At 36.7% G+C, this 20467-nt stretch overlaps 1 protein-coding gene across 1 annotated transcript in view; it reads right to left on the reverse strand.

Moving 5' to 3' along the window:
• Positions 1–20467, reverse strand: part of ALG13 (ALG13 UDP-N-acetylglucosaminyltransferase subunit) — a 76874-nt gene that overhangs the window by 11895 nt on the left and 44512 nt on the right. The window contains 5 exon segments of the mRNA XM_060137284.1: positions 2834–3017; positions 4780–4820; positions 8853–9038; positions 17177–17345; positions 18614–18685. Coding sequence (XP_059993267.1) covers positions 2834–3017; positions 4780–4820; positions 8853–9038; positions 17177–17345; positions 18614–18685 — 652 coding nt within the window.

The raw sequence follows: 20467 nt of genomic DNA on the forward strand, positions 1-20467 counted from the left end.
CCTACTAGAGAATGGACTTGAGGATATGGGAGGGGGAAGGGTAAGCTGGGACAAAGTGAGAGAGTTGCATGGCCATATATACACTACCAAACATAAGGTAGATAGCTAGTGGGAAGCAGCCGCATAGCACAGGGAGATCAGCTCGGTGCTTTGTGACCACCTAGAGGGGTAGGATAGGGAGTGTGGGAGGGAGGGAGACGCAAGAGGGAAGAGATATGGGAACATATGTATGGGAACATATGTATATGTATAACTGATTCACTTTGTTATAAAGCAGAAACTAACACACCACTGTAAAGCAATGATACTCCAATACAGATGTTAAAAAAAAGTAAAAACGAAAAATTAAATATATAAATGTATGTACAATGTGTCAAATGTATTCTACCTGGAGACAGCTATGTTCCTGGGATGATTTAGATATCAACAGACTACACTAAGAAACGTTCTCTAGAGTCATTCTTGTCAATTCAGTTTTTATAAGAGTTCGTCACAATTACATTGTCAAATAGTTTTGCAGTATAACACACACCATCCAAATAACCATTTTGTATTATTTTAGCAATTAAAAACTCAGGTGTTTTTACAGTCTTGTCTATACTTGAAGGCAAAACTCTGAAGACCATCCCAAAAGACCAAACTTTTAAGTGTCATCTCTTGAATGTCATGAACACGCTAGCATCATTTAAAATTTACAGCACTTTCACTACCATGCACCAGTTTCAATGGAAATAAATAGATGCTGTTCTGACCTTATTATAGTAACTATATAAATATTTTAAAAAAGGAGTCCCTCATTACTTGGGATAACTTACGTTCGTTTTGTGAAGTAAAGACTGGCACTGTCTCATGTTTACTACAATAAAAATAGTTCTATAAAAGGTACATGGAACAAAAATGTAATAAAGGTTGATACTTTCATTTTTATTACCATGGGCCACATCACACCACCACATGAAGAATAAGATTCTATAGTGCTAATATTCTAAAACTATTAATACTCTTTAAGGGAGGAGAGAAAGAAAATTCACATTCCTCACATGCACCAGAACAGTATACTTATACATATAAGGTTTCATATAGTTCTTATAACAACACTGGAAAATCATAAAATACATTATTTCCCACTTTACACAAAATCAGGCTTAGGGAGGTTAAGTAACTTAGCCAAAATCACAACCATCAAGTAGCAGTTGCTGGAATGGAAAACAGATTTGGTTAGGTTAGTCCACATCGTTTCTTCTACCTCCTGCTGATTCTAAGAAGGGCAGTCCAAAGATCCTACTCTAAATCCTTGAAAATGCCTCCCCATCTATATTATACTGTGAACTTATAGACAAAGCAACCATCCTTATGGTCTGGCACAGAGGTCTCAAACTTTTTGGTCTCAGGATCCCTTTACACTCTTAAAAATTGAGGATCCCAAATAGCTTTTGTTTATGTGGGTTCTATCTATCAATATTTACCACATTAGGAATTAATCTAAGTTAAAAATATTATCTCATGTAAAAATAAACCCATTATGTTAAACTCATTTTCCATAAAAATTTGTATTTTCCCCCCCAAAAATTGTGAGACCAGTGGCATTGTTTTACACTTGTGCAATGTACAAGTGTAAAACAATGTATGGCTCTAATGTATGGCTTAAGAGAAGACAGCTGGATTCTCATATCTGCTCCTGTATTTTATCTATTATGATACATTTAGTTTGAAATATATTAAGAAAATCTGGCTTCATACAGATATGTAGCTGGAAAAGAGAGAAGTCTTAATAATTAGGCTTTTCAGATAATTGTAGATATTCTTTGATGCTACACCACAACTAGGTAAGTGGTAATTTCTTAGAGGTCAGTAGCAATGTGGACTTTTCATACTTTGTTAACATTAAAATCCATTGTTTTATCTTGCATCTTGGATAGATATTTTACTAAATCATGCACAGGTAAGATTATACATTGGTAATTGGGAAAATATTATTTCACTGAGTTATACAGATCTACCAAATGTTGACACATTTCATTATACAATGTAAAACACCACATTCATTAATAGCCCCCCACCATCTATTTTATTAGAAGAGTTAATGAAGTATTGGAAGCTGTCAAGCTCATGGTGGTAGATAAAAATTAGAATTTTGGATAACATGTATTTGAGTGCTGGAATTTTTCTCTTTGACAAAAAATACTATCCGTTGCTTTTCTCGAAGTGATAAGGCTTAGGTGTTCATTTGAGAAAATGTCTGCCGGATCCCCAAGTCTGAATAACCATAGTCTGTCTATCACTCTTTCAAGTAAAAATAGTGTTCCATGAAAAGTCAGCTAGTTTAGCTCGAAACTCAAGCTTACAACCCTTTTCTTTAAAGTTAATCACTATACGTCAGTATGCAGAGAGCTTTATGAACACTTCCTATTTTGTCATACAGAATACTAAGTACAATTATTGAAAGAATAAAAATTTAGTAAAATAAGAATGTCTTTGATCAAACACAAAATAAATAAAACTGGCATTTTTATATCATGAGTGTGAAGACACTAAGTACTAGCACAGTTTGGTGCCCCTGCCTTGATTTGTGCTTAGGTGCCAGCTATTCTACCCGCCACTGATTTTTGCACCCTTAATACAAATCTAACACAGCAAAAAGGGACAAAATCCGTGTATTATGATGAATACTTTTAGCCTCATGGATCCCTTGAAAGGGTCTCAGGGACCCCAAAAGGTTCACATACCATGCTTTAAGAAATGCTGGTCTAGTATAATATCTGAAGGCTATTATTAAATTACACACAATAAAATCCAATTGTCTTTCTTGCAGGGAATCTCATTACATACTTACCATGTGCTGATACATCTGCCTGTGTGCCATCTCGTCTCCCCACCTCACTGTATAATTGAGGAATGGTTTGATTCACCAGAGGTGACGGCTCAGTACAGACTGGATAATTCTCTACATGAAGCTGCTGCTGCTCCTGCATCTGTGGCATACAGACCATGGAGTGCCACAAGCTGTGGTGATAGCACTTGGGCAAGAAAGGGAAAAAACACTTTACTATTCCTTTTCTTAAACTAGTACCATTCTTCACTGAAAAAAAAAGTTGGGCCATGATTTCCAGGTGGGATAACAATGACTTTTGAACTAAATGATATGACATTTAGAAAATCTATTCTCTATAACAACTTTAAGATCTTTCGCAGCCTCTGTATCTCATACGTGGGCCTAGGAATTATTTTAGGAAAGCACCCTAAGGAAATTAGAGATATACACAATGATCTGTATACAAAGGTGTCTGTTATAGCATTGTTTTTAAAGGCAAAAAAAATTAACGACCTAAATATTCAACAACAAGAAACTGGATGAATGAATTATGATATATCCATGATGGAATAAAATACAGGCAATAAAAAAAATCATGGTGTCAAATATTTAAGGAAAAAGTGTTCATATTGTTTAACTTAAAAGTTTACAAAATTACATAGTATAGTCCATATTTTATAAAATAAATATATAAGCTGTAAGGAAATATACCAAAGTATACAGTGATTATACAGGTGATTTTGGTTTTCTTTACACATTAGTATTTTCCATATGCACCATAATGGATGCTATTACTTTTAATATTAGAAAATATTAAAATATCTATTCTACAATTCCTTGTATTCCCATGATGTAAAATATAGGAGACTATATTGTACAACACGGGGAATACAGCCAATATTTTATAATAACTACAAATGGAGCATAACCTTTAAAAATTGTGAATCACTATACTGTACACCCGTAATGTATAATGTTGTACAACTATACTTAAATTTAAAACAAACAAAAATACTAAAAATAAACAAATAATAAACTGCCTCCACCTTGTTTCCACAGGTGACTATAATAAACAAACATAACTGAAGGGGCAAGCACTTTATTTTTTCAATTCTTGAAACTGCATTTAGGAAATATAGTCTCAGAGAACAAAAACCCACTCTACTACTCTTAAATTATAAATGTGTGCCAGTCAGTAAAGATAGTTTTCTGGAAATGATATGTCCAATGTTTTAGGGAAATCAGTGTCTTGGAAAATCTGAGTATTATCCAGGAGACTATCTGGTTTACTATGTCATATGCCAAATCTTAAGATGCATCATTCCTTTTCAGAAAATGTGTCATCTTATTATATCAGAAGTGTATTTCAGGGGGAAAATGATCCCTGAAAGTATAAAGTAAAAGAGCTCTTACCTGAAATCAGAGACACCTTTCAGTGATATTAAGATATCTGTCAGTACTCCCTTTCTACAACTCAGGGAAGTGGTAAAAATCAGTGTTTGGCAAATATCTATGAACACATGAGTGCTTTAAAAATAATACTGCTCTTTAAATGTCTTTGAATTAGTCGGATTACTTTTCACATAAAATGCAGAAATAGCCACAAAAATGTTTTAAGTAAACAGGATAAATAATCCATTTGTTATTTCGAGATAGAAAAACATAGTGAAGGGTTGGCATATGATGTTAAATATGGAGGCCAATATATGCTGAAGTTGTACTTCATAGGGCCCCCACTCATGACAGTTTACAACTCTTTTATAAGAGAAACTGAAGTATTGGGAGGTTAAAGTAGAAAACTGACCTGTGTCATCTTCAGAGATATAAAGACAGAAATAAATCTTTTAGGTCCCTCATAGTGTTCTTGGGTTTTAAGGTTCAAGAGTCTGATTATCAAAACGGCTTACGTTTTTAAGTTAGAGGTTTGTTTTTTTTTTTAATCAAAGCAATTTTAACAGGACTCTTACCTGCAATCCCAGATTGAAATAGTACTGCAAAACTTTAGCATCTAAAATTAAAAATTTAAATCTTAGTGACTAGATGACATAAACAATTAAAACTTACCATTTAAAAGCTCTTCTCCTTCAGTATTAAGGTAGATACAACAAATGTTGTCTTCCCACATCAACACTACCCTCAATTCTACCTTATAGTAAATGACCATTTACCTACCACTATAGCTAAGATCGTTTTCTGAGCCAAGAAGGTTTAATCAACAAATACAGATTTTATTTCTATTCTTAATATTAGACAGATGTTACAGGAATACTACTCTGCAAATATTTAGAGAGACTCTAGTAAAGGCATTTTCTTGCTTGTCTCAAGACTAAAATTTTACTTTAATACAAATCTACTACAAAAGCAATCATGTTGGTCTTCAGAGCTAATACATAGTACAAACTAATGTTCTACAAATGCCAAGATTAGTGATGTCTACTAAGATAACTAGCACTGTTTGAAACAATTCACCTTGTCTTTATTTAACATGACTAACATACCACCACTAGGACTCCAAAAAGAGGAGGCAATGAGCAAGGTAACTCGAAATAAGTTATACCGTAAGGGGATAAAATTTCTTCAGACACAAAACTTTAAAGTACTTTACAAATGAACAAAAAGTAGATGTATGAGAGAAGAGGGAATAGCCTTAGCATTTCAAGTATATCTCTAAATATATTTTTATTGATTGACCTGGGATTCACATATATTCTTATAAATAAGATAATGTAACTTGATTCCACTAACAAAAACTCTCAGAAAACCCCTCTTTCTTAAGTTGGAGACTCCCAATACATACAAATGTATTTACTGCCACTTTAAAAGAATGAGCTTGTATTTTGACTATTACGTGGGAATACAGTATAAAGCGTAATGCTCAAGCTAAAGAATATGAAAAGATGACAGCAGGAAGTAAATCCACAAATGGCATGGGATTCCACCCCTTGGTATTCACATACATCCACACAAAAAATCCATAGCAGTATTATTCTCAATAGCAAAAATGTGGAAACAACTCAAATGCCCATCAACTAATAGATAATAAAATATGGTATATCTATATAATGGAATGTTATTCAGCTGAAAAAAAGAATGAAATACTGACACATGTTACAACATGGATGAACCTTGAAAACATTATGCCAAATGAAAGAAGCCAGCCTACAAAAGACCACATATTGTATGACTCGAGCTACATGAAATGTCCAGAACAGGCAAATCTATAGAGAATAGTAAAAAAAAAAAAAACAAAAAACAAAGCAGAATAATAGTTGCCAGGGTCAGAGAGAATGAGGAGTAACTGCTAATGGGTACAGGGTTTCTTTTTGGGGTGATGAAAATATTTTGGAATTAGACAGTGGTGATGGTTGTACAAATTTGTGAATATACTAAAAAGCACTGAATTATACACTTTACATGGATGACTTGCATGGTATATGAATTATATCTCAAGCTGTTAAAAAAAAGTGGCAGGTAAGGACTATAAGAACTCAAAAACATCACTTTGAAATGCAACGGGGGGGGTGGGATCATACAAATGATAGGATTTAAATAGGAAGTTAGATGGAAGAGTAGAGGGGGAGAGAATTTGAGTAGAATCACCATGACAGCAAAGGCTTAGAAGTAGAAAACCAGATGCATGGAGTTCTTGTAAAAGTAGAAGGAGATAAGGTACAGTTTTGGAAAAATGACCAGCAATTTCTTACAAAACTAAACACACACATATCTAGGCCCATCAATTCCACTCCTAGATATTTTCCCAAGGGAAATGAAAACACATGTTCACAAAGACTTTTACAAGCATGTTCATAGCAGCTTTATCATAACTGATCCAAACTAGAATATAGTCCACGTGTCCCTCAACAGGAGAATGGACAATCAACAGGAGAATGGACAAACTGTAGAGTACCCATACGACGAAATACTCAGCAATAAAAGCAAATAGACTACTGATAATATGCAGCAACATGGAAGAATCTCAAAAAACATTACATTGAGGTTAAGAAGCCTTCCATAAAGAGTACATACTGTATGATTATATTCACATGAAATTCTAAAACAGGTAAAACTAGGGCAGAAAAATATCAGAACAGTGGTTGTCTCTGGGGGGAAGTAGAGATGGGGTAGGGAAAGACTGGGAAGGGGCAGGAAGGAACTTTGTGGGATAATGATAATGTTTTATAACTTGATGGGGATTTGGGTTACACAGGTGCATGTACGCATCTGTCAAAACTCAGCAAGTGTACATTTAAGATTTGTTCATTTCGGGCTTCTCTGGTGGCACAGTGGTTGAGAGTCCGCCTGCCGATGCAGGGGACACGGGTTCGTGCCCCAGTCCAGGAAGATCCCACATGCCGCGGAGCGGCTGGGCCTGTGAGCCACGGCCGCTGAGCCTGCGCGTCCGGAGCCTGTGCTCCGCAACGGGAGAGGCCACAACATGAGAGGCCTGCGTACCGCAAAAAAAAAAAAAAAAAAAGATTTGTTCATTTCATTATATGTAAACTTTACATCAAAAGAAAAAATAGGGCTTCCCTGGTGGCGCAGTGGTTGAGAGTCCGCCTGCCGATGCAGGGGACGCGAGTTCGTGCCCTGGTCCAGGAGGGTCCCACATGCCGCGGAGCGGCTGGGCCTGTGGGCCATGGCCGCTGGGCCTGCGCGTCCGGAGCCTGTGCTCCGCAGCGGGAGAGTCCACAGCAGTGAGAGGCCCGCGTACAGCAAAAAAAATCCAAAAAAACGAAAAAATAAATACCAAACTCTAGTTAATGATATGAATGTTCAAGTTTTTAATGGGGAAGAATGATGTCTACAATTTACTTTGAAATGCACCAAAAAGATGGATTAATTGATGGACAGAGAGATGGATGGAGGAAAAGATGGAGAAATGCATGCTAATGCAAGTATAGTTAACTGTTAACAACAGAATATAGGTGGTGGATATATGAATATTCATTTTAAAATTCAAATTTCATGTATGTCTAAACATTTTCAAAATAAAATGCTGGAAAATGCAAAATCAGCATTATGTGCTGAGAAGATCTTGGGCAGGGGTAGGTAGGTGAGGGGAGAGGAGTAAAGGGATCATTGTTCAATGATACATTATTAATAAAATAGAAAACCAAGGAAAAGAGTCAATGTTTTGCATGGCCTAAAGAGAAGAAAGAAGGGAGATGAAGATGAGGAATTTCACTGTAGACAGACTGAGTCTGAAATAAAAGTAAGAAAGCCAAGTGAAAATGTCTAGCAAGTAGGTAGAAGCCAAGGCCAGATAGATTTAGAAATCATCCACATAAAGTTGATAATCAAGTTTTAAGGAAGGGAAGAAGAACAGAATGGAGTTGAAGATCCTGGTGACTACCTTAGGGGCTGAAAAAACCCAAAATAGAATAGAAAAGCAGCTAGAAAAATCAAGGGAATGTTACAGGAAAAAAAAAAGGTATGAATAAGCTACAAACAACTTTCGACTACAATTCTCTTTTGAGATACACTGCTAAACTGAGGGGTAACAAAAGACTTCCAATGGAAAGCTACTCAGTTTAATTAAGGAAACAACACATGGCTGAAATCCAAGGCAGATCAGAGCCCCCCCACCCCAATTCCTCCCCCCAAAACCTTTTCGAATTCTTCAAAATTCAGTTGGAATCTTAAATATCAAGAATGCAACAATTTCATGCACTTGTGGTAGGCATTAAATAAAAGAAATGGAGAAAATTGTGTTATCAACTCCTGCTTTTCAAGAGAAATTATTGAGAGCAGATATCCAGTTGAGAATCTTCTTCAGGGCAGACATGTAGCTACCTTAGAAAAGCAGCGTGAGTCAGCTCAACCATACACTTCTTGATTATGCAGAAGATATTCTCAGCTTTCAGTTCCTTCTTTCCTTAGTCATTTACCTAGCATTATGCTCTCAAGTCAATTTCCATTTGGTCCACCACCCTACCCTCATTGGTCAACCAAAGAGAGATACGCTCTAAAATTTAAAATTAAAAAACCAAAAAAAAACCAGACCTAAATAACACTTACCCAAGTCTCAAAATCTACTTACCTTGAGGCAGATCACTGCCACATGGATCACAGGAATAAGGTGGAGGTAGTGATGGTAAGTTTGAAGTGTCTGTCACCTCAAGAGAAGAAGGAGGAGGAGGTGGTGGTGGAGGAGGTGGAGGTGGTAGAGAGGCAGCCACAGCAGGAATAGGAGCAGCCAGGTATGGATAGGATGCTGAAGCAATCACTAAAAAGGAAACAAAACAAAGTAGCAATGTACAGCTGTAACATCTTATAAGCAGTAGCTCGTCCTCTATTTCTTTTGTGTTCCCAATATGGTCAAGCAACTCTGGGTCTTATGGTTTGACTTAAAAACAAAAACTTAGGGCTTCCCAGGTGGCGCAGTGGTTGCGAGTCCGCCTGCCGATGCAGGGGACATGGGTTCGTGCCCCGGTCTGGGAAGATCCCACGTGCCGCGGAGGGGCTGGGCCCGTGAGCCATGGCTGCTGAGCCTGTGCGTCCGGAGCCTGTGCTCCGCAACGGGAGAGGCCACAACAGTGAGAGGCCCGTGTACCGCAAAAAAAAAAAAAAAAAAAAAAGAAGGTAAATTGCACATATTCTTTTAGACATGCCAGTTGAAAAGTAGGAGTTCATTACAAGTTATTTTGAGTTAAGGAAATTACTTGACATTAAAAAGGAAAAACAACTGTAAACTACAGAGGCTTGACTACCAAGATTTTGAACATCAGCTAACATGTACATAAATAAATACTACTAAAGCAAAATTTTTACTGAGCTTAATACAAAGTTAAGGATGTTTTCAGCCATCTGCCAAATCACAAGATGTAGAAGCTAGTAAGAGAGACTAAATTGCACAGATTACAGATTTAAGCAGTCCTTGAAGGTTTCTACTTGGTAGCATCAGAGGAATATAGAGAACTCTAAATCATAGCAGTTCCATTTCTAAGGACCTACAGAATCTAAAACAGACAGGCTAGATGAACTATCCTATCCCTTTAACTTTCTATAACTGTTACTATAGTTTAAAAACCACAGTCACTTAGGAGTTTCACAGTTTTTGACATAAGAAATTCAAATACAATTATGTTTAAATATCAATACATTCCTCTATGATGATAAAGGCAGCAATGTGGTTCCAACCTAGTGAATATAAATTATCTCCACATATACATACTATGTTACATAAATTTGTTAAATTTTTTGATACCAACCCTTCAAGTTTAATTGAACATTTCAGCTGACTTAGAAATTCCAGTACTCAATTTTATCACTGTGTTGCCTGCATTATAATTTTACCCCTGAGAAGTATAAAAAGTTTGGGCTCATTGTTCAATAAAGGTTTAAATTTGGAGTTTTAGAACACTTAGTTTAGTAAAAGAACAGTCCACACAAGCTGAATTTGTTATTCTGGTAATTTAGCAAGAGGAATTTAAGGCCAAGTATTACAAGTAATCCACATTGCTTTCATTCACCAACAAATATACTAACAACACATTTATTTATACCCTTTATACAACTACAGGCTAATAGTAATAGGAAATCTAAATCTTAGGGTGATTTAAAACTTGATAACCAACTCTTTTGGGGTGATGAAACTGTTCTCTTGATTGTGGTGATAGTTACATAATGTTATGCATTGTTAAAACTCATAGAACAGGGCACCAAAAAATAAATTTTACTGTATCTAAATTAAACAGTAAATTTTAAAAATTTGCTCAAATAACTTTCGAGTTTTGGAGTTTTGTCATGCATGTAGAAATCTCCACTTTTACAGCTTTAGAAGAGGATTTAATTTTTAGAACATTTCCAAATGCTCTAAAGATTCATGGATTTGTTTTCTATAAAATAATGGCTTCAACAAAGCCACACTCTTATTCCTTTTAAACTAGCACTCAAATCACACCATTTTTTTCAAAAACAACTGGAATAAGTTCAATTAGCTAAAAATAGTAGAATGTGATTACGATTACAAGGTAAAAACCAAATACTAGACATAGAGGTAGCTAAGTAAGTTCTCCTGGGCCTGAGAGAATCAGGACGGAAGAAATTTGGAGGTTACTTTGAACTCAACTTTTTTTTTTTTGATAACTTAAATTACATTAAAATTAAGAATTTCTCTTCATCAAAAGGTACCACAGGAAAAATGAAAATATCAACAAAGTGAGAGAAAATATTTACAATACATATAACTGGTAACATATTAGCATCTAGGACAAACCTCCGGTTTCATTTGTCATGATTAACATATTGGGCGCAATAATTCTTTGTTGTGGAGGCTGTTTTAGCATCATCCCTGGCCTCAACTTATTAGATGCCAGTAGCTCTCCCCTGCCAAATTGTAGGACCACTGAAAATGTCTGCAGAAATTGTCAAATGTTTCCTAAGGGGCAAATTCTCCTCCAGCTGAGAATCACAGATGTAAACTAAGTGAAAAATGAATTAAGTCAGACAAAGACAGATACCCTACATCAGGGGTCCCCAACCGGTCGCGGCCTGTTAGGAACCGGGCTACAGCAGGAAGTGAGCAGCGGTCGAGCGAGCGAAGCTTCATCTGCCGCTCCCCCATCACTCCCCATCACTCGCGTTACCACCTGAAGCGCCCCCCCACCCTCACCCTCATCTGTGGAAAAACTGTCTTCCGTGAAACCGGTCCCCGGTGCCAAAAACGTTGGGGGCCAATGCTCTACATTATCACTTATATGTGGAATCTAAAAAATAAAACAAATGATTATAAAAAAAAAGAAACAGATTCAGATATAGAGAACTAGTGGTTGGTTACCAGTGGGGAGAGTGAAGAGGGGCAAAAAAGGGGTAGGGGATTAAGAGATACAAACTACTATGTATAAATTAATCAACAAGGATATATTGTACAGCACAGGGAAATATAGCCATTATTTAGTAATTGAACTCAACTTTTTTTTTTTTTTTTTTTTTTTGCGGTACGCAGGCCTCTCACTGTTGTGGCCTCTCCCATTGCAGAGCACAGGCTCCGGACGCACAGGCTCAGCGGCCATGGCTCACGGGCCCAGCCGCTCGGCGGCATGTGGGATCTTCCCGGACCAGGGCGCGAACCCATGTCCCCTGCATCAGCAGGCGGACTCTCAATCACTGTGCCACCAGGGAAGCCCTCAACTTTCTTTTAAAATGCATATTATAATACGTTCCATAAGAAAAAGCTTTTAAAACTTCCAGTTGCTCTAGAGATGCATGAGCATCTAATTCGCAGACTTAACAGGGCTCTATGGGCTTACCAGGTACAGTTCAAGTGATGGACCCAGAACAATGGAAGCAAACTTTTCTAAAAGTGAATGGAAACCAATGAAATTCATTCAAAAAGCTTATTTCCTTGTCCATGCAGCTGCAGTCTGCTTCAGGACATTTCAGAAGAGAACGTGAATATACACAGTAAGACTCAGCTTCTCTAGAGATCAAAGGGCAGGGCCAGTACTAAAGTGCAGTGAGGTGCAAAATTTAAAGGGCCACCAAATTAAAGCAAAAAAAAAAATTCATGATGACTAAAATACCAAAATTATAAAAGATAGGATCTAAGCTTGCACTTGCATGACCACAAGAGTGAGTGCCTCACTCACCTCACCCTAAGCCTGGCCCACAGTTCCTATCTTTTAAAAAAACTTTGATACTTCGTTTATCATGGATTATTTTTTTGCATTAGTTTTGTTTCTTTTAATAGTGCATTAAAGTATTATTTATCTTGATCACTGTGGGGTTTTTTTTGATACTCCCTTAAATTCTGTACCCAGAGCAAGTAAGTCACTAGCTCTGGCCCTGGCAAAAGACTTGGAAACAGTTACCAAAAAACTCAGTTAACAGGATTTAATGCCTATGAAGACAATCATAATAAAAGCAATCACGGCATCTAGTTACCTGGCAGATAGGAAGTGACTTAAAGGAGGATGGGATGGGGCTGCCAGACAGACACATGAATAACAATGAGAAACCTGAGTTGTATCTAGAGGACAGGAACGACAAAGAGCAACTAAAAAGCAGCCATTACTTATTAGAGTTATAGTTGAGGTTCACAAGTGGCTCAACAAAAAGTAAAATGAAGGCCGTATACATTTTTAGAAGTATCTACAAAAAAACATAAATCTGGCATTTAAAGGGTAATCTTTCAATGATTCTACATAAATGGGGTGTTACAATGCTTGATTTCACCTGTCACTTGTTTTTTAAGCTCAGACATCTGCTGGAAGCAGATAGCCAACGTGTTCCCCTACAATTAGCACAAGTAGTAAAACCAGTATCTACATTAACATTTCCAATGAAAAATTTCTGTGGTCATTAATGAACATATATTGCATGTTTTGTTCCAGGCACAGTGGCTAAGTACTTAATTTTTACATTATAAATAAAACAGATACAAAAAACAAATCAAACGAATTATTTTCAGGTGGTCACTATCCTTCAGGTGGACACTATCCAGGTTAAGAAAGAAAACTTTGCCAGCCATTTCAGAAAACTTCCATGAACTCCATCACAATCACCACCCTCTTACCCCCACCATAATCAACCACTATCCTGACTTTCATAGTAATCACTTCTTTGTAGTTTTAAGTGTTTTGTCACCCAAATGTGCATCCCTACACAGTTTTTAAAAACTGTATCTTGAACCTCTTTTAATCTATAGGTCCTTTCTCCATCCCTGTCATTTCCTTTCAATTTGTCTTTTGAAGACCCCTTGACCTGTTGAGTTTCCCAGTCTGGATTTTGCTGATTACATACTCATGGTGCATTTCAATGTGTTCTTGTATTTCCTGCAAATAGGCAGCTAGATCCAGAAGACTAGATCAGACTCAGGATTGATTCCTTTGGTAGTCTATAGGTAATGTCTCACTATCTTTGCAATCTTAGCAGCTATTGCTGTTTAATATGCATCCATTCAGTAACGACTGCAAAATGATTACATTCTGCCACTTCTTTTTCACTGATTAGAATACTAATATATAGAAATATTTCCCCTCATCTACTATTTGGTTACCCCGTATTATAGTTCATATAAGAAAGGCAGGATAAATACTTGATTCTTTCACTTTACTGTCCCGTTTTCAAGAACGTAAACGGTTTCCTAACATCCTCTTAAGAGAACCAATTCTTTTTTCAGTTACGTATTCTTTTCAGATTATTTTCCATTATATGTTATTATTAGATATTGATTACAGTTCCCTGTGCTATACAGTAAATCCTTGTTTTTTAATCTATTTTATGTATAGTTGTGTATATATATATATAGATAGATAGATAGTTGTTAATCCCAAGGGAACCAATTTTTAAAATATCATCAGGAACTTTTAAATATATTTGACATGTTCCAATCTATTGCAATTATCATTGTTGAAGCTCAAACTGTTCCATCTTTGGCCAGTGGGAACCTCTTCAAGATGGCTCGTGAGTCCTTTTGACACGACCCCCAGTACCTGTTGATAGCTTCCTTGCTATCTAGCATGACAAGATGATCCAGGCTAATCCTGAACATTTCCTGCCCAGACCTGGAACCAGAAATTTCTCCAAAAAGCTGTTTGTTTCTGTTTAAGTGAGAAGCAGCATTTCAACGTCACAAACTGAGTGGTAAAGATACTCATTGTTTCTGAGCCTTTTCAGTGGACAGAGCTAGGAAATACACAAATTTAAACATAAAATACCTCAAGTTCATACTGATACTTCTAATTCAAATGTGATACCATAAAAGTTTCTCCTTAGCCTTTTTTAGTACATGTCTATTACCTTTCTTCCATACTAAGATCCCAGTTTGCAAGGACACAGAGGGATAAAACTGGAATATCCCATACTCATTTGTTTTAGCCAACATTATAGTCTCTGAATAACAATCTAAGTATCTAGATAAAAGAACCTGATGTGTTTATTGAAAGCATTAAAAAATGCTTGGCACATGGTCTCTCAATTCTCCCATTTTTAAAAATAGCTATACTGTATCTATATTGTTCAAATATAAGGCTTTACATAGTATATCATCAACCTCTCAGCCCTCATTTTGTGTTAAGTATATATTTAATACTTACAATCAGGTCTTAAGCTAATGTCTTTTATTGTTTTGGTGGTCTAAAAGTCAAAATCATTCTCCAATACACTCTGTTCCTCCAATATAACTTCCTGTGATGGCAGAAATATTCTGTATCTGTGCTGTCGAATACAGTAGCCACTAGCCACGTGTGGCTTTGAGCACCTGGCATGTGGTTAGTGTGACCGAGCAACTGAAGACTTATTTTACTTAACTGTAATTAATTAAAATTTAAAGTGTCATACATGGCTAGCAATTACCTTACTTGACAGCGTATCTTTATTAGATTCTTCAAGAAGGGCTCATGCAAATAATATTCTCTGAATTCTTATACATTACCCTTTAAGCCTGAAAATGTTTGACTGGATATAAAATCTTTGGTTCACATATCCTTTCATTATCTTAAATGTTACTCCATTTTCTTGTAGCATGAAGCATTGCTGTCAAAGTTTGACGATTATCATTTTATTTCCTTTATACTCCATAGGCTCTTTTTCTTTAAAGCCCAGTTGTTTTACTAGAATATCCTGGTGTTGGTTGCTCTGGCTCAATATTCTGCAGAGCACTGTTTCAGTATGTAGTTTTAAAGTTTTTTAATTTCAGGAAATTTTTCTGAATTATAGTTTTTAGTATTTATTCTTTTCCCTTACTTTGGTTTTCTTCTTTAGGAACTTCTATCAGTGTTGGATATCCTTTGCCTAACTTCAATATGTCACTTTTGACTCTTTCTCTTCGTTTTTTTCATTTTAGATTCCCCCCTTTCTTACATCTTTCTCTTAAAGCATTATCTGTTGTACATACTTGGTCATGTTCTTTATAGTTTAGTCTTCATTACCGAAATGACTTTCTTCTATTTCTAATGCTTTCCTGAGTTCTGTCACCTCATCCGAGTTTTTCTAATCCTGATTTGTTATTTTTAACATTTTGTGTTATTTTATTAATGTCTTTACCTCATTTTGAAATAGTTGTTGGTTTAGTTTAAGTTCTGTTTAGTGTGCACATTCTGACATGCTTTTACTGTCTAACAGGGATACTATTCTGTTTTCCTCTTAAAACACCTTTGTATGCAACCTTAGTGCTTTTCTTTCTTTCATTTTTTTTAACATCTTTATTGGAGTAGAATTTCTTTACAATGGTGTGTTAGTTTCTGCTTTATAACAAAGTGAATCAGCAATACATATACATTCATTTTTATGTGAAATTATTTTTTATGAACTCTAGAACGAGATGAAATACAAGAAAGCGTTTCTAACTTCTTAGGGATCTCTATTGTTTTTGTAGTGTTTAAAAACATGACTGCTTTCCAGGATTCCTTGGCTCTGTTCTCTCAGCTTTAGTCTGGACCTGCTCTTTCCCTATCCTCATCAACTCTGATTCCACTCCCAGCAGTTTCTACCCAGTGAGGAATATTATCCTAAAAGGTAGCCCTGCCAGGTCAGTTTTCAGAGTTCTTAGGGGCAAAACTGTTCCACGTCCTTTAGTCCCTTTACCATGTACCCAAAGCACTCACCTAGTATTGGAGAGGTCAAATCCCTTCCCAGTCTTAGCTGTTCCTTCCAAATTGGCTGCCCCACTGTCCAGTGAATTCTTATTAGTTCTTTTGGGGTTCTTCTGTTCTCAGGTCCATCAGACAACATCCCCGATGCTTCTGTCTTATTGCTCCCACATTGACCCTGACAGCATGCAGGTCTTGTGACTGATGGTTTGTCCCTACCTGCTTAAATTCTGGGGTTCATGGGGAGACCTTGTCCCCTAGTTTTGTTGTTAAACATTGTCCCATGGGTATTGGTTTTGCTATTTCCATTTTTATTTGGGGACGCAGACTGAAAAGCTATGCTGTTGCTGCCACCACGTCCCCAGAATTCTGCTGAAAATTTTAAATTATATTAACTCAGTGGAATTTCACAACCACTTCATAAATTGGTACTATCAGTACCTCCAAGCTCACAGATAAGAAAGGTTCAATAATTTGTCCAAAATTACATAGCTAGTAAGTTGTAAAACCAAGATTCTAACCTGGATCTCTTAAATTCTAGAGCCAAACTTTTCAGGAATTAATTCTGTGAAGTGTGAAATACCTTTACCTTAATTTCTGTATAATAAAACTTAACTTGAAGTTTAAGAAACTAGTACAAGTCCTCTAAATTTTCAATGGGGTTAGCAAAACAATAGCTATGAAATCATACCAAAGCTAAATTTGCAAGAAAAAAAATTGAAATTTAATACTGGAGATTAAAGTAATCTTATCTAATCACTAGAATTGTTGTATGGGCATGTTCATGAATAGAAAAAGAGGCTTCCAAAGTAAGGAACCACTAATAACCTACCTGGCCTGCCTTGTGTAGGCGGAGATACAAATAGAGGCTGTATAGCATTCTGTGAGGAAATTGAAGTGGTACTACTAGCTTGATTAGCTGCTGCACAGTTAGGTAAGACTGGAGCTGGAACAATATTTGCACAGGAAGCTGCAACTGCTGCAGAATTCACCATCACCACCTGTAAGTGTGGAAGAAAGTTTAGAACTCTAAGTTTGGTTTCACAAACAATATTGGTCTCTTATCTGATCCTAAACTTCAGGAAATAGTATTCTAATAACTAAAACACCAAGAAGCCAATATTTATGTAAACCTAATACAGGAAGGTTATTTCTTTTAGAAGACCCCAGATGACTTTGAGAGATTTACTTTTTTATTTTAATATTTTTCTGGAAAGGTAATACATTAATATGATTCAAAAACTAAGTATAAAATTGTATACAATGAAAAGTTTCCTCCAACCCCTGTCCTCCATCTGCCTAGTTCCTCTCTCCACAAACAAGTAACCTCTGGGTTTCCTGAATACTATCCAGGAATTTATAGTACATATTTATTTTTACATGCATCTATGTTTCCCCACACACACTTAAAAAAAAAAACAAACAGAAAATGTTCTTTGCTTATTTTTTTTTTAACTTCGTGAGACTGCAACTTGTTTCTCTGATTAGGCCACAGCATCCAATACAGGGCTGTGCACAGAAAGATGTTCAATAAATGATAACAGATTCTTCTTCATTAACACCCTGTCCTCACCGTAGTCTCCATTTTCTTATTACCCACTGCAATGTGGCTGCTACCCTCTCAGAAACTGTATTCAAAGTCACAGTGGTCTCCATGGCAACAAATCATAGTAGACTCTTGTTAGTCCTTATGTTGCTTTACGGCTTGGCAGCAACTGACACTTGACTATTCCTTGAAACATTCTCTTCCTGGGGCTTCCATAATAATACACTCTCCTGCTTTTCCTCCCTCCTTGGCTATTCCTTCTCTACCCATTTTCTAAATGGTGATGCACAGGCTCTGTTCTAGATGCTATTCTCAATCTCTTCCTTTTTCCAGGATGATCTTATTTACTCCTACGGTTTCAGCTACCTTTCTGATGCCAGCTTCCCATTCTATAAGAAAGCTTTACATTTTAAGTTTCAGGAAATGGCACAGACTTGACAGATAATTTATATTAACTCACTCATTATATAAGAGGTTCAGAGTAGACTGAGTAGTCCAATGCCAGCACACAGAACAGTGTCTGGAACACAGCAGATGCTCCATCAATTTGTTAATAAATTTACTAATTCTTGTGCCAGGCACCAGGAAGTACAATAACAATTAACATAAGAATATAAGCAGCTTCTTTGAAGTATGATGAAGGGCAGAGAACAAAAAGAAAAAATTCATTTTCTTCTGTTTAGGCCACTGCAACTGACTGTAAAATAAAACTATAAAGATTACCTTCTGGGGGTAGTTGTATGAGGTAACTGTATCATGAGGAGACATAGGACATGGTCTTCTATCCTGAAGAGACTTTAATGAATACAGAAGTACAAATAAGGGGAAATCAAGAAATTAAACAATACATCAATAAAAGATCTGCTTTGTTTCAACATCTCCTAAAGATAAGTGAAAGTGATCTGTCCTAAAAGTATTCAAATTTGGAGGTGGCTACTATGATAATGCTCCGAAAGGTATCACCCTAGTGCCTGACTTAGGTGGCTGTTCTATTTCCCGTCTACAGAAATCCAGACCATATCCAACTCTAGTTCCAATGTAGATACTAAAATGTAATGGAGAATTGTAATTTAAACACTTTCTCAGTGTCCTCTCTTGCCTTAAAAAGCTCAAAATCAGTAGGGCTAGCAACAGTGTTGCTAAAAGAAAGCATTCCATCAAAAGGAACAGCTTGGGACAAGGGTGGATAACTGGTTGGTCAGCTGCATCCTACCTAAGCAGGATGTAGTATAATCCAAACACCATTCCCCTTTGGCTCAAGACCTTGTCTTTGTGAAAGTAACAATGATTTTAAAAGGCTCAGAATTATGCATGACAGACTGTCATGACAGAAAAATAAACTAGCAGCAGAAGCTGGTAATAAGGACACAGAGGAAATCAGGTGAAACAATCACAGGAAACAAGAGGAACCACATTGGGACAAAGACAAGCCCAACTTAACATGGACCTAAGAGTGCATGTTTCGAAATTCTGTGTTGAAGTACAGCCCAAGTACCGGCCAAAAAGCAAACTTTAGCCCTGGCTCAGAAGGCCCAGTGTGAATTCTAAACAATTCTAGAGAAGGATTTAGGCGAGAGTTGGGCGTGGAATTAAGAAGAAAAAATGTTCATAGTTTCTTAGAAGGTTCTGTGCCTGGAAATCTTTAAGTCCTGCATTGCTCTTCTCCCCTCAGAATGCTGTGAAAAAATTACTTAAAAAAATTACTTAGAAACTTGGTGACTGGAGAGTGGGAGTGGAGCATGTCATGAAGAGATTGAAACCTACTGGGGATGTATGATAAAGTAAGTTCAGAACAAAAAGGAACACGTGACAAGTGAGATTAAAGGGACAGAAAGAAAGTGTCTACTCCTGTCATCCCTGAAGGCGAGATTTTTACTTGCTTTTTCAACTTGGGTGGCTATTTCAAGAAATGGTGTAAAAAGCATGTGATATGAGAATAGTAATGACAGACTGAGAGGAAAAACTATTTCTCTAGCAGGGGCAAAGGAAGGAAAGGAGAAATAATGGGAAGAGAATAATACATCACAGTTTTCATCACCTTCCTAAGATGTATTGCCTAAACAGTAAAAACAAAAATTCAGTACATGAAGCTATCAAAGTTAAGATTAATCACAGAGAATAGAGGGTAGTCATTCAACTTCCTCACAAATATTCCAGCTCTCCTCCTAGGTACATGGGTAGGTTGCTCTTCCCGGCCTCATCTAATTAGGTATGGGCACATGACTTGTTTGGACAATGAAATATGAGCAGAAATATTGAGAGCCAGTGTTTAAATTCCCTATCTTCAGCTCTGCCAAGGTGACTGTGAAAGTACATGTCCATCAGCCTGGGTTCCTGAGTGACTCTGATGAACAAAGGCCTGCTACCAACCTGCACTGGACCTATAACATTAGCAAGAACAGCTGTGTTAAGCCGCTGAGATTTTGGTGGACTGTTGCTGCAGCGTAACCTAGCTTGACCAAAACAGTAATTGGTAACTAAAATTAGGGTGCTGCTGTAACAAAAACCTAACTTGAGAAGGAGATTATGAATTTGTAGCTCTTAAGGGAAGAGGTTTGGAAAACAGAATGTTAGTTT

This window comes from Lagenorhynchus albirostris, chromosome X (assembly GCF_949774975.1).
Source record: "Lagenorhynchus albirostris chromosome X, mLagAlb1.1, whole genome shotgun sequence".
In the NCBI taxonomy this organism is placed as follows: domain Eukaryota; kingdom Metazoa; phylum Chordata; class Mammalia; order Artiodactyla; family Delphinidae; genus Lagenorhynchus; species Lagenorhynchus albirostris.